A 19,848-nucleotide genomic window follows, 5' to 3' on the forward strand; every position below is an offset into this window, starting at 1 on the left:
AATATAAAAGCTGCAATATAGATAACATCAAAGCTGCAATCAGTTTTTTCCATATAAAAACACGCATATACAGTATAGCAATTTCATGATTTTCAAAAATAAAATTCCCTTTGACAATAGAGGGAAATGAATTTTTTTAAAATCCAGTTTTAAATACATATACACAACTGTACCCTCACAGCACCGGGATATTCAGGATATCCCAGAGACGTCCTGGGGATATCGATTTGTTTTCGGAAGTTTGGATATCTCTGGGATATCCTAGGGACGTCCATGGATATCCAGAGGATAATCCAGGGATATCCAAACTTCCGAAAACAAATCGATATCCCCAGGACGTCTCTGGGATATCCTGAATATCCCGGTGCTGTGAGGGTACATTTGAAAAATAAATTTTCCTCTTAAACTTCGAATCATTTGAAATATTAATTGTATAGAAATGGAATAAATTCTCTTTGAAAAATGTTACTTTATACACGGAGAGAAATTTCTGCTAATATTTACCGTGCTGCCACCTGAAACTGTGTGCAAGGTGCATTCTGGCAGTTTCTACTGTGCTCTCTCTATAATTTTGCATTACAGATTGTGGAGGCAGCACAGTAAAAACTGCCAGAATGCACTTTGAACACAGTTTCTGTTGGCAGCACGGTAAATATTAGCAGAAATTTCTCTCCGTGTAATAATTTACAACCACATTAATAATTTTGTCAGTAGAGATTCTAAATACGCTTGTGTAACATTTGACTCGATTTAATAGTGAAGCTTCCCTTTTACTCCACTCTGAATGGAGTGTGACACTTGGGACTTTTTTTATTCTTGTATACGCTTCAATGCTTATACGATATGAATACATCGTCATTGAAATTAATGGAGTAGTCGGTTTTACCGTAAAGTATTTTGGGGGCGAATGCCACCAACGACCTCTGCAGTTTATAGTAAAACGAATAGCCCACGGCATTAAAGGGTTTACACATTTAGTTTGTCTGTTTATACAAGTTGCTGGGTGTGTAGAAACTTTATGTATAATTTATACAGAGAAACGTATTTCCATTAATGTGTTTCCTTTATCTTAAGATATTATGTATAAACACACTTAACTCAAATTATGCTCAAGCGACAGTTTTATACTAATAAACTTTCAAAATTTTAATAAAATGACACTTCATGCTGAGGAAAAATGTTTTGTCAAATATTTAATATTTGCTATTGTGAAATGTAAATTTTTCCCACTTTCTTATTTTTTTGGAAAAAAAATTGATAGAAAAAGGACAATAAGGTTTTCATTTCTATGGAGAACAAAAACTTCGAATATACAATCAACTTTCAATTCACTTTTTGAAAAGCAGGCTTCATAAATCATAATAAATTCTACTAAAACCTATATACCATTTACTACTTTTTCGCGTTTTGATACTACAAATTAGATAGGGGAGACTGGGGTAAACCCGCTCACTTTTTTTCAGATCGGTAAAAATCTAGGAAATTATTCTCTAAATCCAAGTTAATTTATATCATTTGAAAGCTTATGATTTCTACTAAAAAAATAAAAAAGAGTTTTTGATTTATCTTTTTTAGTTTTACTTACAGAAACTTTTTAATACACATATACCAAATTTCGAAATCACAATTTTCCAGGGTAAACCCGCTCACTTTATCTTTTCAAGACGGAACAGTTTTATTTTTTAAATATTAAAAATCGTCTTATTCCCGTCTTAAGTATGATTTACTATTGATAATTTATGAGTTATATAAACATTTCTATAAACAACAAATTGGTTTAAAAAATAATGAACATAGATTTCATGAATTACAACTATGGATTTAAATAGTGTTATATTTTATTAAGAGAAAGTGAAATGTAGTTACAATTTTGGTTTTAATAAGTCATAAATTGTGTTATTGTTGAAATATAATACGTGAAATTATTTTATTCTAAATTTTAAATTAAAAACTAAGTGTGCGGGTTTACCCCGACTTCACGTGAGCGACTTTACCCCGAGTGTATTCCTCACATTTCAGAATAAATTTAATTAAATCTTTTTGAAATAAGATAAAACTATACATGTACTTCGAAAAAGGACATCCAATAGCAACAAAAAAAAATTTGCCAAATAAATTAAGACTCAAAAATAATGATCGAAAAACTTAAAAATCCAAAAAACGTTTTTTTTTCTGATACCTCTAAAAACATTTGATTGCCTCTGATTCTATGTTGAATTCATGAAACCCCAATGGGAAATTTACAACTGGCGTAGTACTGCGCCAGCACTGGCAGCACTGGCGGCAAGGCTGAGAGCCAGCACTGGCATGGCACTGGGATGATAACGCCGTCTGGCGCTGCCGAAGTACTGTCTGTCAGTGCTGCCAGACAGCGCTGGCGCAGCACTGGACCAGTGCTGGCTGAGAATATTGCCGCAATAAATGCCGTATTGCTATTAATTAGTCGTAAATTCATAATTATAAATAATTTAACAACAAAATGGTAAATAATATTAATAAAAATAGTTATTATTCATTAAATATTTCTCTTCTTAAAGAAATTGTATTAAAGATGGAGACTAACAATGGATATAGTAAATGAAGTTTACTACATTAGATTTTCATATTTTAGTACCTAACGATTGGAATCTAGAAATATCGCAAACCTATGAAAATAAACAAAATTGCTGACGAGGGGAATCGAACCTACGACCTACGGACTAACAGACTAACGCTCTAACCACTATGCTAACGACACATGTGTACAGTAAAGTATTAATATCTCAGTATCATTCAGACATACAATTATTGAGTCAAAGATGAGAAAAAAATAGGGATACGTTAGAAATAATAAATTTAAATAAAATAAATTAAACTAAATTTTTAAAAATTAAATTAAATTACTTTATTTATTGCATTTAACATTTTACGTAATTCTTAAATTACGTGGTAATTTTTTAATAATTTTTTATTCATAGTAAGAAGTATAATAGTATTTTAATAGGAACCAAATTATTATTGAGATTAAAGTTTAAATTTTGTTTATAATTTTAATTTGTTTAAATAATTTATTATTTACAAAATTAGACAATTATGTTAAATTATTATTATTAAATTTAATAAGAATAAAAAATGAACAACTGAAAAGTAAAATATTAATTTTTTTCAATAAATTTATATTTATAAACATTGATAAACTTTTTTTATAATTTTTTTCAAGTTTATGTCAAAAAAGCAATGTTGGCAAAGAGCGTTGTGAACAATTTTTCTATACTCAGCCAGCACTTGCCGCCGTGGCTTGTCCAAGCTTTGGCGAAACAAAAATTCTGTACTGCGCCAGCACTAGTTGTCGAGGCTCGGCTAGACTACGCCGAACAATCGTCTGAGTACTAAGCCAGTGGTGAACATCGGCACTACACTGGCATTTCCCATTGGGACTAAACGAAAGTTCGTTAATATAAGTTGAATGGTAAGTACTATTCACAGTACCAATATCTCCATCTTAAGTTGAGTTCATCGCGTTAAATCGCTGGTGAGCGGGTTTACCCTGTGCGCGGGTTTACCCCAGTCTCCCCTACTTTTTTAGATTAAAGTTAAAAGCTACTCTTTTCTATGATTGAGAATTTCCACTACTTTCAATTCGCTAATAGTTGGAATAAAAAAATTGTTCCCAAAAATTTCTATAAAATTCACAGAAACATTTCGAAAAATTTTAATAAAATTCATTCAAATGATTCTATTAGGTACTTTCAACAATTTTTCGAAATTTAATTATTTTCTGCTATTTTAATCAAAAATCTCCCAAAAGAATATAATTTGTTTATTAGAATTTAATAATTATTTTCAATACAATTTTAATGAAATTCATTGCAAAATTCAATTATTTCCATAAATAACAATATTCATCACAAGAATTCAATTGATTTAAAAATTTAAAAAAAATTCTCGTCAAAATTTCAATTATCGTTATACTTAAATAGCAAAATTGTTCGCCGAAATTCAATTATTTAAATAAATTTTAATAAAATTCATGACAAAATTTCAAGTACCTATTTTCAAAATTTTTTCTTAATTCAATGATTTTCAATATAATTTTAATAAAATTTCCCAAAAGAATTTTTTTTTAAAAATGTTGATAAAATTCTACACGAACACTCAATTATTTTCAAAAGTTATAAAATTCTTCCAAAAAATTCAATTATTTTCAATAAAATTTGGATAAAATTCCTTGACGGAAATTAATTACTTTTTAAAAAGTTAAATGAAATTTGTCGATATAATTCACTTATTTTTAAAAATTGTCATAAACTTTTTTGAAGAATTCAATAATTTTCAGTACAATTTTAATTAAATTCCTAGTACGATCTTAAATTTGATTCGAAACAATTTAATTTGTAATTTTCTAAAATTTTGATAAAGTTCTTTATAAGAATTCAATTTTAAGAAATATATTTAATTATATTTAATAATTTATTTATTTTTGTATTTAAATAATTAGATTCTCGTAGTACTTTCTACTGAGTAAAGGAAAGGATTCAAATGATTTCACTTTTTAAAATTTTCAGAAATCATTAAACTGGATTAAATTGATATCATTTTTCGTCATTTTAACAGATTTGAAATGTTAACAGGAATTCAACTGAATTAAAGTGTGTTCAAATAGATTACTGTGATTGGAATAAATTTATTGATGGACAAAAATGTCATTCGTTTGGATTAAAATGATTTCAAGAATTCAGCTATACCCAGTGAGAAATTTCTCACCGGTCCAATATTGGGAGCCAAGAGACCAATCATCGGTCCAATAAAGGCTCCCAATATTGGACCAATATGGGCTGATGCTTGGGATGTAACGGCATTGCCAATCATCGGTTGTCAATATTGGTCCAATATTGGCCGAATATTGGCAACCAAGAGAAAAAAATTTTTTTAAATAAATTTTTTTTAATTAAATAATAATAATAAAAAATTAATGTTTATAATTTTTGTTTAATATATTTATTTGTTTAATTATTTATTTTTAATAATTCATGTAAATAATAAATAATTTATTATTTATAAATTATAATAATTTAAAAATGCAGCAGCTATTAGAAAATAGCATTCTGCAAAAAAATTCTATCATTGAAAAATCAATGATAGGCGAGAGAAATCCGCGTCTTTAAATAGATTCGCAGATGATAGACAAGAGATATCCGCGTCATTAAACGGATTCGCAGATATACTCTGGTCTCACGACGAATCTCTCGATACTTATATACACTGGAGTCGCCGTGTCAGTTGCGAGAACGGTTACAGCGTCCCTCTTGCGGCAGAGATAAGAATTGTCACGTAAACTGCGGGTATAATAAGGCGGTCGGTAAAGCGATTTAGCAGTTTACGTGACAATTCTTATCTCTGCCGCAAGAGGGACGCTGTAACCGTTCTCGCAACTGACACGGCGACTCCAGTGTATATAAGTATCGAGAGATTCGTCGCGAGACCAGAGTATATCTGCGAATCCGTTTAATGACGCGGATATCTAATGTTTGTTTTCTGTGTCAAGGATTACTAATATTAAATGAATCAAGAGACAAGTGCATTAGTGATTAGTGCTGTGCAGTGGAATCAAAAGGTAGAAGGTGTTTGGCGCGCTACCTTTTTGTGACCTAGTTAAAAGAATGACAAGCAGAAAACGCCAGAGAACAACTGAGAAAAGCATCACTACGCATAATAAATATGACATACTCCAAAATGATGACCCTGGCGATACCAGCGACGAGGACGCCACAGAAACTGCAAAACTGGCTGCAAAGGCTGTAAAATTGTATATACCCCCTATTGTAATAAAAGAAAAACTGTCAAATTATGCATTAATCATGAAAGAAATCAATAGTATTACAACGACGAAAAACACAAACTTCGTGTTTAACAAACATGGCCTCTCAATCAAGGCAAACAATAAGACTGATTACGCTATAATCAAAACAAAACTTGACGCGAGTAACACTCAATACTACACACATCCATTGAAGGAAGAGAGAAATAGACAGCTTGTTATAAAAGGCTTGCCAATTATACCAATACAAGAAATTAAAGATGATTTAAACACACAAAAGGTGAATGCCATCAAGGTCATCAGAATGAAGCAGAAGCTGCAGACGAACCATCCAAACTATCTCGTTACACTACCACCAGATCAAGATATGAAAGCTGTTAGGAATATCAAGTATCTATGTCTAGTTAAAGTTTACTGGGACAAACTAAGGAAAAATAGAAGAGTGACACAGTGTCGCACGTGCCAGAGATTTGGACACGGTACACAACATTGCAAAATGGAACCAAAATGCATGAAGTGCGTGCGCCCCCATCTGACGATCGCATGTACTGTAGCAGACGATGAACCAAAAAAGTGCAGCAACTGCAATGGAGAACACTGGTCAAGCGACTATAAATGTCCAGTATACCTGAATCTAGTTGAAAAAATTGACGCTAGAACTGCAAAACGGAATGTCGAAAACACCACCAATAAACAGACGCCAGCTTACACGATGAAGAGTTTCCCGCAGCTGAGGAAGCAGACTGAGAACCACTGGTTCAAGGACAAGGAAATTGTGAATACTCAATTGACGCTAAGGGACACAACGCAGGAGAATGGAGCATCGTTGAATGAGCTGAGAGAACTTCAGGAACTCACCGAGGAATTAAAGAAGCTAAGTGCACTCTGCAATATAGGTAAGATGCTGAGATTAGTTAAATGTCTTAATGAAAAATTAGTTAATTGTAAAAACGATTTAGATAGAATTCAAATTTTCTCTGAAATTTTAATTAACAATGGCGAAAAATAGAGCGTTAAATAATATCATAATAGGCCACTGGAATGCAAATGGCATCCAGGGCAATTATAGAGAATTTGTTCAGTTTCTGCGCGACCACAATATTGACATAATGATGCTCAACGAAACCAAGTTGAAAATTGGTGCTAGATTTAATGTTAAAGGTTATTCTGTTGTTCGATGTGATAGACCAAATGCCAAAGCACAAGGTGGCGTCGCAATTTTAATTCATGAAAACTTAAATTTCTTAGAGGTAAAATTAAATACAACCTCTTTAGAAACTGCGGCTATAAAGCTCAATGACAGTACAATTATTGTTGCTACTTATGGACCTCCCTCGATTAAGATAAATAACGCGGATCTAGATGTAATATTTAATCTGGGAAATAAAGTACTATTGTTTGGCGATCTTAACTCGAAACATCAGGCTTGGAACTGCAGGGCAAGTAATATTAATGGTAGATTTTTGTACACATATGCTTTAAAAAACACAATTACACTACTACAACCTGACAATTTCACTCTCTATCCGTACAACAATGCGTTGCCTAGTATAGTAGACATAGGATTGTCAAAAAATATTTGCTCAATATCTGATATTAGTGTATACAATGAACTGAATTCTGATCATATGCCTATAGTCTTCACAATAAATAATACCATAAATAAATCACTTAAAACTAGACAATTTTTTAATTATAAAAATGCGAACTGGCCAAAATTTAGAGAAATCTTAAACCAAAAAATAATTATAAATAAAAATATAAATAGCACAAGCGACATTGACAAGGAGGTTGAAAATCTTATAAAATGTATTAACGAGGCTGCTGACTCCACGATACCAAAACAAAGAGCGGGGATATTTCACATTCATTTACCACACAATATAAAGCAACTAATTGATAATCGAAACAAATTGCGAAAAATTTTCCAAAGAACCGCGAATAGTGAAATTAAAAAAATACATACACAACTTTCAAATAAAATTAAAAGAGCCATTAAAAAATTCTATAATAATGAATGGACAAACAAGCTAACTAATTTAAATATACAATATAATTCCCTCTGGAAAATGGCAAAATGCCTAACCAGAAAAAATAATAGCAATAAAATCTCTGCTCTTCACGGTAAAAGGGGGGTAGCAGTCTCGGACACAGAGAAGGCGGAGGTTCTTGCAGAACATTATGAATCAGTGCATAGACTGACTGAGAATTATAGCAATAGAAAAATTAGTAGAAAGGTGAATGATGTGTATTGCGAGATTGCGGCGGAAGTTATCGATAATAGCGATGTGGAATTGACAAATCCTTCCGAAATTAGGAAAGCCATAATGAGAACTGGATCGAGAAAGGCACCTGGGCGAGACGGTGTTCAAAATATATTATTAAAAAACTTATCAAAGAAAGCAATAGTACAAATGACATATATTTTCAACAGCTGTCTGATGAGCTCTTACTTTCCAGACGTGTGGAAGGTAGCGAATATTTTGCCCTTCCACAAGGTCGGAAAGGATAAGCTCTTCGCCGCTAGTTACAGGCCTATTAGCCTGCTGCCAACAGTGTCGAAGGTCTTTGAAAGGATCATTTATAACAGAATTAAAAAATTTGAAATAAATAATAAAATTTTAATAAATGATCAATTTGGATTTAGAAATAACAGAAATACAGTGCAGCAACTGATGAGAGTAACAAATCATATTAGTGCAAATTTTAATAAAAACATTTCAACATTAATGGTACTATTGGACCTTGAAAAGGCCTTTGACACTGTGTGGCACAAAGGGCTAATATATAAATTAAAACAAATTAATTTACCTATGTACTTGAATAAAATTATCCTAAATTATTTAAAAAATAGAAAATTTTGCGTTACTGTAGGCGAGACTCAATCTGGCCAACAGATGGCCTCCGCGGGTGTACCCCAGGGATCCATTCTTGGACCGGTTCTCTTTTTATATTATATAAACGACATACCAAAAACTAATAAAGTAGGCCGATCATTGTTTGCAGATGATACTGCACTATATGCTTCCTCCTGGTGTCCGATAAAGGCCCATGAATACTTAGAAGTTGCCACAAAAGAGGTATTAGAATTTTTCAAAACTTGGAAATTAAAAACTAACGTAGAGAAAACTGAACTTATCTTATTTACACAAAAAAATCTTAAACAAAAACTCAAAAAGAAAAAGAAAACTATGCCGGAGTTCAGATTGCAGGACAGGGTTATTGAGAGAAGGGCCACGGTTAAATACCTTGGTGTAACATTGCATACCAAACTAAATTATAACACACACATAAGAAATACAATAATAAAAGGGTATAAGATTCGAGGAGTACTCGAGCCGCTTATCTCCAGAAAAAGTAAACTGAGTGTAAAAAATAAAGCAATTCTATACACATCTATAATAAGACCTATTTTACTTTATGCTGCTCCCTTATGGAGCAACACTTGCTACACAAACATATCTAAATTACAAACATTTCAAAATAAAATTATCAGAGAGATAACCAAGGCCCTTCCTAGAGATAGGAACCTTGACCTTCATAAATATTTGAACTTACCCGGCATTTGGGACCAAATTTATAAACTAACGAAAAACTTTTTTATGAATCAAATGGACCTTGACGAACTCCAGGAGGCAAAAATTATCGACGAAGCACTACTGCCATTCAAAACTAAATATAAAATGCCACTTCAGGCTCTTTTTAAAAAAGATTAAAAATAAAATATCTCAGCATCATAACGTCGTTATTTAGTTTTTAGAAAAAAAAAGAAAAAATGATTTTATATTTGTTATTTTTATAGATTGTTGTTATATTCGTTAGCTTTTAAGAAAAACAAACGATAGGGTTTTATATCTAATTTTTTACCTATACGAAACATAATAACTAAACAATATTTTACAATATTAAATAAATTTTACAAACATTGACACTAAATACACTAGATAGGCCGTAGTTCCTAAATGGAATAAGATACCTGAAAAAAAAACAATGTACATTACATCAACACTATGTAATCTCTCTGAAATTTATCAATAAAGAATTTTTTTTTCAAGTCAAAGTCAAGACGCGGATATCTCTTGTCTATCATCTGCGAATCTATTTAAAGACGCGGATTTCTCTCGCCTATCATTGATTTTTCAATGATAGAATTTTTTTGCAGAATGCTATTTTCTAATAGCTGCTGCATTTTTAAATTATTATAATTTATAAATAATAAATTATTTATTATTTACATGAATTATTAAAAATAAATAATTAAACAAATAAATATATTAAACAAAAATTATAAACATTAATTTTTTATTATTATTATTTAATTAAAAAAAATTTATTTAAAAAATTTTTTTTCTCTTGGTTGCCAATATTCGGCCAATATTGGACCAATATTGACAACCGATGATTGGCGATGCCGTTACATCCCAAGCATCAGCCCATATTGGTCCAATATTGGGAGTCAATCGGCGCCCAGCACGGCAACCAATATTGGACCGATATTGGACCGATTAAAGTCTATTGGCAATTTCTCACTGGGTACTTGTAATCATTTCAATCGATTTCAATACACTCGTTTTTACCGGGTAGGTACCCTTGTGGAAATTGCCAAGGTTTGCCAATATTGATTATTGGGTCTATAATGACCCTGGTTAAAAAACCGGACAGATTTCGGACTAATCCGAATTTTGTCTGAAACAGTGCGGTTTATGGTCAGGTTTTTGTCACCCGAAATTAATCCGGATAAATCCGAACTCTTTACGGTTTGTGAACAACTATAGTGAATCCGGAATTTATCCAAAACAGTGCGATTTATTGTCAGGTTTTTGTCATCCGGAATTAGTCCGGATAAATCTGAAATAAATACGGTTCGTATACAACTAATGAATCCGGAATTAGTCCGAAGCACTAAAAAATTAGTCCGGACAATTTAGTGAATGTTAATAAAAAAATAATTATACAAGTTCCACATATTAATTATTATTACTTTATAGTACATTCAACATATTTTTCAATATACCTATCGCAATTTTATTTACATTAACTTAACATTTCTAACGCTTGGGGATTCGAACCTACACCTATCTAACATTATAACGCACCGTATAATCGAATACACTAACCACTATACCGCGCTCGCATGGGAATTCAAATTCATAATAGAATTTATAAAGTGCCACGAAAAGAAATAACAAAAAATTAACACATCAGTGTTAGTTGGTAAAATTTGTAAAAATAAATTAACTGCAGAAGTAAATATTTTATTTACTATAAGTAAATACCTTGAATAAAAAGTCGAACCAATTTTGATCGTGCGTTCAACTCCTAACTTTTGGGGATTTTTTCTCTGGAATTAAGTATTATAAATTACATGTAAACAAATGTAGCTAAAAATATGAAAAAATGAACCTCAATAATAATAAATAAGAATAAATAAATTTTTTTAAATAGTTAATTAAACTGTTCTTTTTATTGGTCCTAACTAAATTCTCTAGGTGGGACAATTTCTACAGGGGTATTTTAATATACAGTAGGATCTTTCAATAGTGTAGTCGTAGGGAATATTGTGCACTGTTCAAAGCAAGCAAAAACTAAAACATTCAGGTCCGTGTCAAGAAAATTAAGGGCCCCCCACTACTAAATACCGGGCACCACTAAATCCTTTCTAAAAAAATGCAAAGCAGAAAAAGCTCGAATTGAAAAAAGTCGAACTCGAAAAGTATCGAAGCAAGAAATAAGCATAGAGAATAAAAAAGAACATAGAAAGCGCACCTCACACTCTAAATGTAAACGAAATAGATGGAGCTGTCTTGGGTTTGTCTGGTTTATCTCAAGAAAAATTTATAAATAAAAGGATTTTATTTATAAATAAAATGAAATCATAAATAAAAAAAGAAGGATATCAAATAATAAGAATATAATAATTAAAAATATAAAATAGAATTTAATTAAAAATTAAAATAGAATTAAGAATAAAGCAGCAACAAAGTCGACCGCCAAGCGGTCGACGAGGGCTCTGGTTTTATATAAAAAATTATTAAATTAAAAAACTGAACATTAGAACTTTTAAAAATTGAACAAAAATGAAGAAGGAATAGAAGCAACGAAGACGGCCGAAGGCCGTCTGAGGCGCTAGTGATACTAAATAATGAAATGAGCGACGGCACTGTATTTGACGTCATAGATTCCCTTTCCCTTTGCCTCCCGAAACCCCTATTTGCGGTCCGTAGCCGGCTTTTTATTAGAAGTACTCGTATTCACATGGCCCTCTCTGGCCATAGTCAAGGGAAACTACGGAAAACCTTAACTGAGTACAGCCGATTTATCGACGCCGAGTCTTGGATGTATAAATTTGAAGTCTCGAATATTACACAACCAAGTCCTCGACGTTCAAATCTCCCGCTCAGATTATCTCACGTGCCGAAAAAATCCCAGGCTAATGGGCGCGAACCAAGTACCCTTGGTCCTACAGCGTCCGCCGAGCGAGGCATTTATCCGACTGAGCTAATCTGTCGGTCAGGGGTACGGTATTTTAATATTTAATAATATAATATATAATATTTTAATATTAATAATAAAATAATTATAAAAAGTTCAAACAAAGTTGTGGATGAAGATTGATTGATGCGTATTCTACAATAATGTCGAATTATACTGAACAAATTATTGTTAATTGATTCGTGTTTATAGGAAATAAACTGTGAATTTCAAGATATAAATTAAACTTTACACTTTGTGGAATTTAACGGCTTGAAATAGTTAAAAATAATTTATCCTCAAATTGTGGCTTTAGAATTAAACGTAATTTAATTGATCAATTTGCGAGTTTAATGAAACTCCACGAAATTCCAACACGCATCTAGTTAATCATTTGTTCATTTTAGCGATAAATTCATTAACGTATTAATCAAGCATTCAAAATAAAAATACCATATTTTATTTTGACTGCTAAATAAATTTAAAAATAGTTTTATTATCAAAGTATTATACAAATAAGAATTTAATTTAATCAGTAATAGTCACAATTATTGTCACTTAATTAAGAAGAGAATTTATTTTTAGTATAAAAAAATTCGTACCTCGACCAATACTCCCTTGAAGTTTTGACTCATTGTCACACTTCCCAATTTAACGCAAAAATCTCCAACTTCAAATCTGGGTCCTTTGGATTCAATTTTTGTTTGCTTTTTACTTGTGTAGATGCCAGTTAATTTTAACATAAGCAAATCAAAGAGACCATCTGCTATCAGAGGGACCATTTTACTTCCAGATTCAAGAATAGCGAACACAGATGCCGGTTGTTCTGAATTATGCAAAACATGCACAGTTCTTTGATTACCTGAAACAAAAATTGCGGGCAAAAACATTATGAAGGGAATTTCAATTTAAAATAATATTTTTTTAGTTCAAATCGTGTCTTAAATGTTTACTACTGTCAATATTTTCAATGCATTCGAAAATTTATAATAAAAAATTATCAAAATTAATTATTTATTTATTTATAATTTATAATTATAAAAAAGATTTCGAGGGATAAAATGGTGATTTGATTTCTCCACTTGAGAACGTCAAGGTCATCGCTAGATGGCGTAATATCTGGTTTCCTGCACTGAGGAAAAAATGCTATCGAATCAATGACATAGGGGCCTTATTTTATTCGCTAATAAAATATTATTTATTTTTATCAAAAACATTGATTATTTTATTCATAAACATTTAAATCATAAACAAATATTTATTTGAAGGGAAAAATCACTTGTATAAAAAGGAATAAACTGCATTTTCGGTATTGATAAATAATTTTCGTTCCTGACTGAATAGTATATATATATAGTCAAGAAAAACAAATAAATGTCTAACAATAAAATGCGAGAAAATATTAAAGCATCTCATTAAAATTCTTATATAGGCAAAAAAGAAAACACGTCAACAAAATATACGATTTTTTGTGAAAAATTTGTAAACATCGTTTTCGCAGGAATCTTTCGCTGCCTTTTTAAAGGCACTGAATATATCGAAATGCAAAATTCAAATGAAATAAAAATGTTGCACGTTTGGTGCACTTGAAGCTTTTGACAGAGTCCTGCTTAGTATGTAACACCACGAATGTGCGAAGCAAACGGGGTGCATGCGGGGATGAAGTAGGGAACTAAACTCTCGAGTCTAACTTGAATCTTATATATATATATATATATATATATATATATATATATATATATATATATATATATATATATATATATATATATATTCATTCAGGAGAGAGAGAGAGAGAGAGAACTTCGATTTATGTCGATATGTGTCACGAAATGATCCTACCAACTTATTCACTTATGTCTTAAAAGTGAAAAATGTCGAGAAAAAGTTTTGCGTGTGATCAATATTTACGGAAATTTTGATAATATAATAAAAATTACTGTGTGTCAAAATGTAGACGGAAAAAAAGTATTGTTACTTTGATAATAAAACTGGAAATGTAGAACTAACAAATTTATTTTATAAACTGAAAAAAATTTATTTGATTCAAATTCAAACGATTTTTAAATAACAAAAATTACCGACTATTATAAATTAAATAGGGTAATGTCTCCTTGAGTGGACCGCCTAAGCTTTTTTCGAAAAAATTCTTTATGAAAGCAAATTAATCGGAGGTTTCTATTCCATGCTTTAGTTTAGATTCCTAGGTAAGTGTTTACACCATAATAGCTTTGTTTTATTTTTATTTGGAAAAAACAATTGACTTTAAAAAAATAGCTAATTTTTAAGGAATGAAAAAAGTGTAACCTTGAGTGGACCACTCCTAAAAAATTGTAAAAGTTATTCTAATTTCTTTAATTTATTTAATATTTCTGATATATTAAAACAAAATTTATGCTTATGCAGCTTCAGACCATGATTGTGTCGCAATGTTTACAAGTGAAACCACTTTTAATAATTTTGGCACATATTACATCAATATCACAAAAAAATTAATAAAGAACATTAAACATAGTTTCAAACCAATTTATTGTCAATTTATTTCCTTAAAAATGGTAAACTGACATTAAAAATATAAAAAACAGGCAGTCCTCTCATGGTTATAAACAGTGGTCCACTCATAGTGAAATACAACTTTTTATGGCAGCCACCACAATTTTTTTGAGTCAAAATTATCACTTAATTAAACTAAGACAATCAATTTCAATGTCCAAAGTAGTAGGAAAAAAATAAGTTACCTTTTAAAACTTAAATTTTACACTACTTTTACACTTCTGAATCACTTTACTCATTGTAAGAGCGACTTCTTTTTTGGTTTGCATTCTTAAAAATGCGTTACATCAAACAATAACGTACATGTTTATCGCGGAACTTAATTTATTACGGTTTCTAGGTGCAGTGCTGCTATTCGTTTTATTTATTTCATGTTTCCGCTGTCAGATAACTTAAAAGCTCAGGTGGTCCACTCAAAGTGGCGGTCCACTCAATGTGACATTACCCTATTTACTTGAATCAAATAATTTGTATTTCGAGTCAATTAAATGGTAGTTGCTATTCAAATACTAAAATTATATTTGTTCAAATACAATTTATTTGACTTAAATAAAATTTATTTAATTGAAGTAAATATTTATTTGGTAATAGACAAATAATCGTCTATTTAAATCAATTAATTTTTTTTCTGTGTAGTCCTTACAATTTAGATTTGTTCTCATATTATAGTAAAAAATTTCGTTTTTCTCTGTCTAAGACTGGAATATTTAGATCCTGTCAAAAGTTTATGAAAGTAATTGATTAAAAATTTATACAACCAAAAATTCAAAAATTAATAAATTCCCTAAAATTTTGAACGTTTAAGTAAACGAATTCTTATGAGAAATGTAATTAAAACTGAAATTCAAACAATTAAACTCGATTTTTTAAAGAATTTAATCAAAACTTTTGAAAATGAATGAATTCCCTTGAAGAATGTTGTTCAAATATTCTAATAGAATTGAAATCTGTCCAAAAATTTTAAATAAATTCCAAAAAATAATAAAATTTTTACGAAGAATTTTTTTATTTCTCAAAATAATTAAATTTTTACAAACAATTTTATTTTTTATTAAAAATAATTGAATTCTTGCAAAAAAATGTATTATTATTTTATTTGAGTTTTTGAAAATAATTGAATTGTTACAAAGAGTTTTGTTAAAATTTTTGAAAATAAGAAATAATAATGATTAATTTTGTGTTGTATACAATGCAATTTATAATTGTTTCAGGTAAAGCTTTTTTCCGTATGAATTAGATAAATGTTTAACTTACTAATTATAACTTATTACTTATAAATGTTTAAAGTTTAAATATTTTAGTGTTTTTAAAGAAAAAATATTCATTTAAATGTTCAAAACTTTAGAAAAATCAAAATTCAAGTTAGGGACTGACCCAAGTAGAAATGTCCGGAGTTAGGACGGAGTTAAACACCGACATGGTACTGACTCAGTACTGACCGTCGGTACTGACTTTCGGAACCCGATCAGTACTGGGAGTATACTGACTCCAAAACCGAATCAGTACTATGTCGGAGTTAGAAAAGTTCTAAAATCAGTACTGGCAGAAAACTGGCTTAACACTAAATCAGTACTGCGAAGGAGTTAAAAAAACAATCAAAATTTGTTATAATGTAATTAAACATTGAACATCGTTTGATTTATTAACAATTAAAATATTTGCAAAGATTTGTAAAAACATTATTCATCAACAATAATATCAAACATTTTATTTTTTAAAGCTGTATATATATTTTTATTTATTTATTTAACAAAAATTTTTCTTAAATAAATTTTTTTTTATTATTATTTTAATAAATAATTAGATTATAAATAATAAATAAATAATTATATTAATAATTTTTACCATATTATTATGATGTATCTATTAATTACTACATAATGACTTGATAAAATGTATATAAAGATATATGTATAATAATTTTTCTTGAAATAAATATAATAGGGTAAGTGTGGGTATTTCTGCGAATTTTTAGTGTAGGTTAACTTTGCGAAGCTCGTCTAAGTTTACGAAAAAATAAAATGCAGTTTTTTCAATTACAAATTAAAGTTCAATTATTATATTTTCCAAATCATTAAACTCAATCAAATTTCGTTACTTATTTGTATTTAAAAAAGTAAATTAAAAACTAATTGTCAACACATGTATTATTGTTGACTCGCGATTAATATTGTGTGACATTTATCAAGGAAACACCAATTATTGTGCGAGCATTATTGCAGAAAATCAGGTGTCGCATAGCGCGCTGGTTGTCAAAAAAGAGGTTATGTTTAGTATGCGTTGCGCAGTATACGTATTTAAAAATCGCAATAATACTAACATGCAGTAAAAATTCTGCTACTAATATAGTTTTAAGTATTATTAATTGAAAATCAATAATATATGGGTAAATTAATATATTTTTCAAATAATAAAGTGTACTTCTTTGATTAGTAACACTGAAACGTGTATACTATAGTGAATATTGGAAATATCAATGGTTTTTAATATGTATTCATGACTGCCATATTTGATAATTTCACAGAATTCTGTCATAATATATTTCAAATTTAAATAAATAAATAAATAATTGTCGGAATGTACATTTTTATGAGCTATTCTATCAAGTAAGATTCAAAATAATTTTTGTAATTATTTTGAAAAAATTAGGCGTGTATTTCAAAATGAAAATAATAATTTTTTAAAAATCGCAATAATTGTGTCACTCGCAGGAATACCCACACTTACCCTATGCAGTGGATTTATTATTAAAGCACTGTATATATCGGTCCCACAATTCAAAAGGAAGTTTATGCGAGATAACTCCCGAGCTTGCGTGGCTATGCGGTATGTGTATTCGACTTGCGTCCTCGAGGTCTAGGGTTCGGTCCCCCGTGCGTGCGATATTTTTCCGTCTTAGTTTTAAGTGTTTTGTGTATAATTCTTAACAGTGTTGCATAAAGTATAAGTTTAAATAATTAATAACCAGTAATAATAATAATTTAGTCATTAATTTAAATAAATAATGAAAAAATAAGAAAAATATTTTTTTAAAACTTATTTCAATAAAAGGAATTCTAATAATTAATTAATAATAATTAATACTAATACTAATTATTAGTATTCAATAAATTACTCCCCATCCCAATAGGAAATTTACAACTGGCGTAGTACTGCGCCAGCACTGGCAGCACTGGCGGCAAGGCTGAGAGCCAGCACTGGCATGGGACTGGGATGATAACGTCGTCTGGCGCTGCCGAAGTACTGTCTGTCAGTGCTGCCAGACAGCGCTGGCGCAGCACTGGACCAGTGCTGGCTGAGAATATTGCCGCAATAAATGCCGTATTGTTATTAATTAGTCGTAAATTCATAATTATAATTTAACAACAAAATGGTAAATAATATTAATAAATAGTTATCATTCATAAAATATTTCTCTTCTTAAAGAAATTGTATTAAAGATGGAGACTAACAATGGATATAGTAAATGAAATAGAAAAAAATTGTTTATAACATTTAAAAATTAAATAATAAACAATTACAGTAAGTGTGCATTAGATTTTCATATTTTAGTACCTAACGATTGGAATCTAGAAATCTCGCAAACCTATGAAAATAAACAAAATTGCTGACGAGAGGAATCGAACCTACGACCTACGGACTAACAGACTAACGCTCTAACCACTATGCTAACGACACATGTGTACAGTAAAGTATTAATATCTCAGTATCATTCAGACATACAATTATTGAGTCAAAGATGAGAAAAAAATAGGGATACGTTAGAAATAATAAATTGAAATAAAATAAATTAAACTAAATTTTTAATAATTAAATTAAATAACTTTACTTATTGCATTTAACATTTTACAAGTGGTAATTTTTTAATAATTTTTAATTCATAGTAAGAAGTATAATAGTTTTTTCATAAGAACCAAATTATTATTGAAATTAAAGTTTAAATCTTGTTTATAATTTTAATTTGTTTAAATAATTTATTATTTACAAAATTAGACAATTATGTTAAATTATTATTATTAAATTTAATAAAAATAAAAAATGAACAACTGAAAAGGAAAATATTAATTTTTTCAATAAATTTATATTTATAAACATTGATAAACTTTTTTTATAATTTTTTTCAAGTTTATGTCAAAAAAGCAATGTTGGCAAAGAGCGTTGTGAACAATTTTTCTATACTCAGCCAGCACTTGCCGCCGTGGCTTGTTCAAGCTTTGGCGAAACAAAAATTCTGTACTGCGCCAGCACTAATTGTCGAGGCTCGGCTAGACTACGCCGAACAATCGTCCGAGTACTAAGCCAGTGGTGAACATCGGCACTACACTAACATTTCCCATTGGGATGCTTTAATAATTAAATAAGGAGCTTATACTGACCGCCGGTAAAAATCAGTACTGGACAGCGTTACCAGCCAGGGTTTTCCCAGTACTGACTTAGTACTGGAGTCAGTACTGCAATACTGGCAGTCAGTACACTGAAAAAAATGTTCATTGAATCAAGTAAATGCATTTTCTTGACCTGATTTATTTGAAACAAACCCATATTTTCTTATTGGAAGAAATTTATTTTCTTGTGTCAAGTAATTTTGAGCATTGATCAAAGTTATTGAAATAAGAAAATATGGGTTTGACATAAGTAAATATCTTACTGTTTCAAACGAACTGCTTTACATGCGCCAAGTCTCGAAAAAGTATTGAATCAAGAATATCATGTTCTCACGTCAAGTAATTTACCTTGAGTCATTTGGTATCTTGAGTCAAATAATTTTTTTATTTCCTTTAAAGCAACTATTTATTTCATTCAACACCCATAGTCTTGAGCCAAGAAAATGGGAAGATTAATACAAGTTAATAATTGTTTCAACTCAATTAAAAATTATTTTGTTTCAAAGAAATATTAATTAATCTAAGCATTTCTTTTACTTAAAGCATTTCTATATTCTCATGTTTCAAAATCATTAATTTCTTGCGAGAATGTTATATTTTCTGGAATGAAATATTTTATTTATTCAATTCAATTAAGTGTAA

At 29.9% G+C, this 19,848-nt stretch overlaps 1 protein-coding gene across 2 annotated transcripts in view; it reads right to left on the bottom strand.

The window, feature by feature from the left end:
• Nucleotides 1-19,848, bottom strand: part of LOC122509825 (mediator of RNA polymerase II transcription subunit 20) — a 423,200-nt gene that overhangs the window by 25,350 nt on the left and 378,002 nt on the right. For both annotated transcript variants that reach the window (XM_043624082.1, XM_043624083.1), the window contains exon 3: nt 12,871-13,130. In XM_043624082.1, coding sequence (XP_043480017.1) covers nt 12,871-13,130 — 260 coding nt within the window. The remainder of the gene's footprint in view (nt 1-12,870; nt 13,131-19,848) is intronic.

Source organism: Leptopilina heterotoma, unplaced genomic scaffold, assembly GCF_015476425.1.
Source record: "Leptopilina heterotoma isolate Lh14 unplaced genomic scaffold, ASM1547642v1 Lhet_63, whole genome shotgun sequence".
NCBI lineage: Eukaryota > Metazoa > Arthropoda > Insecta > Hymenoptera > Figitidae > Leptopilina > Leptopilina heterotoma.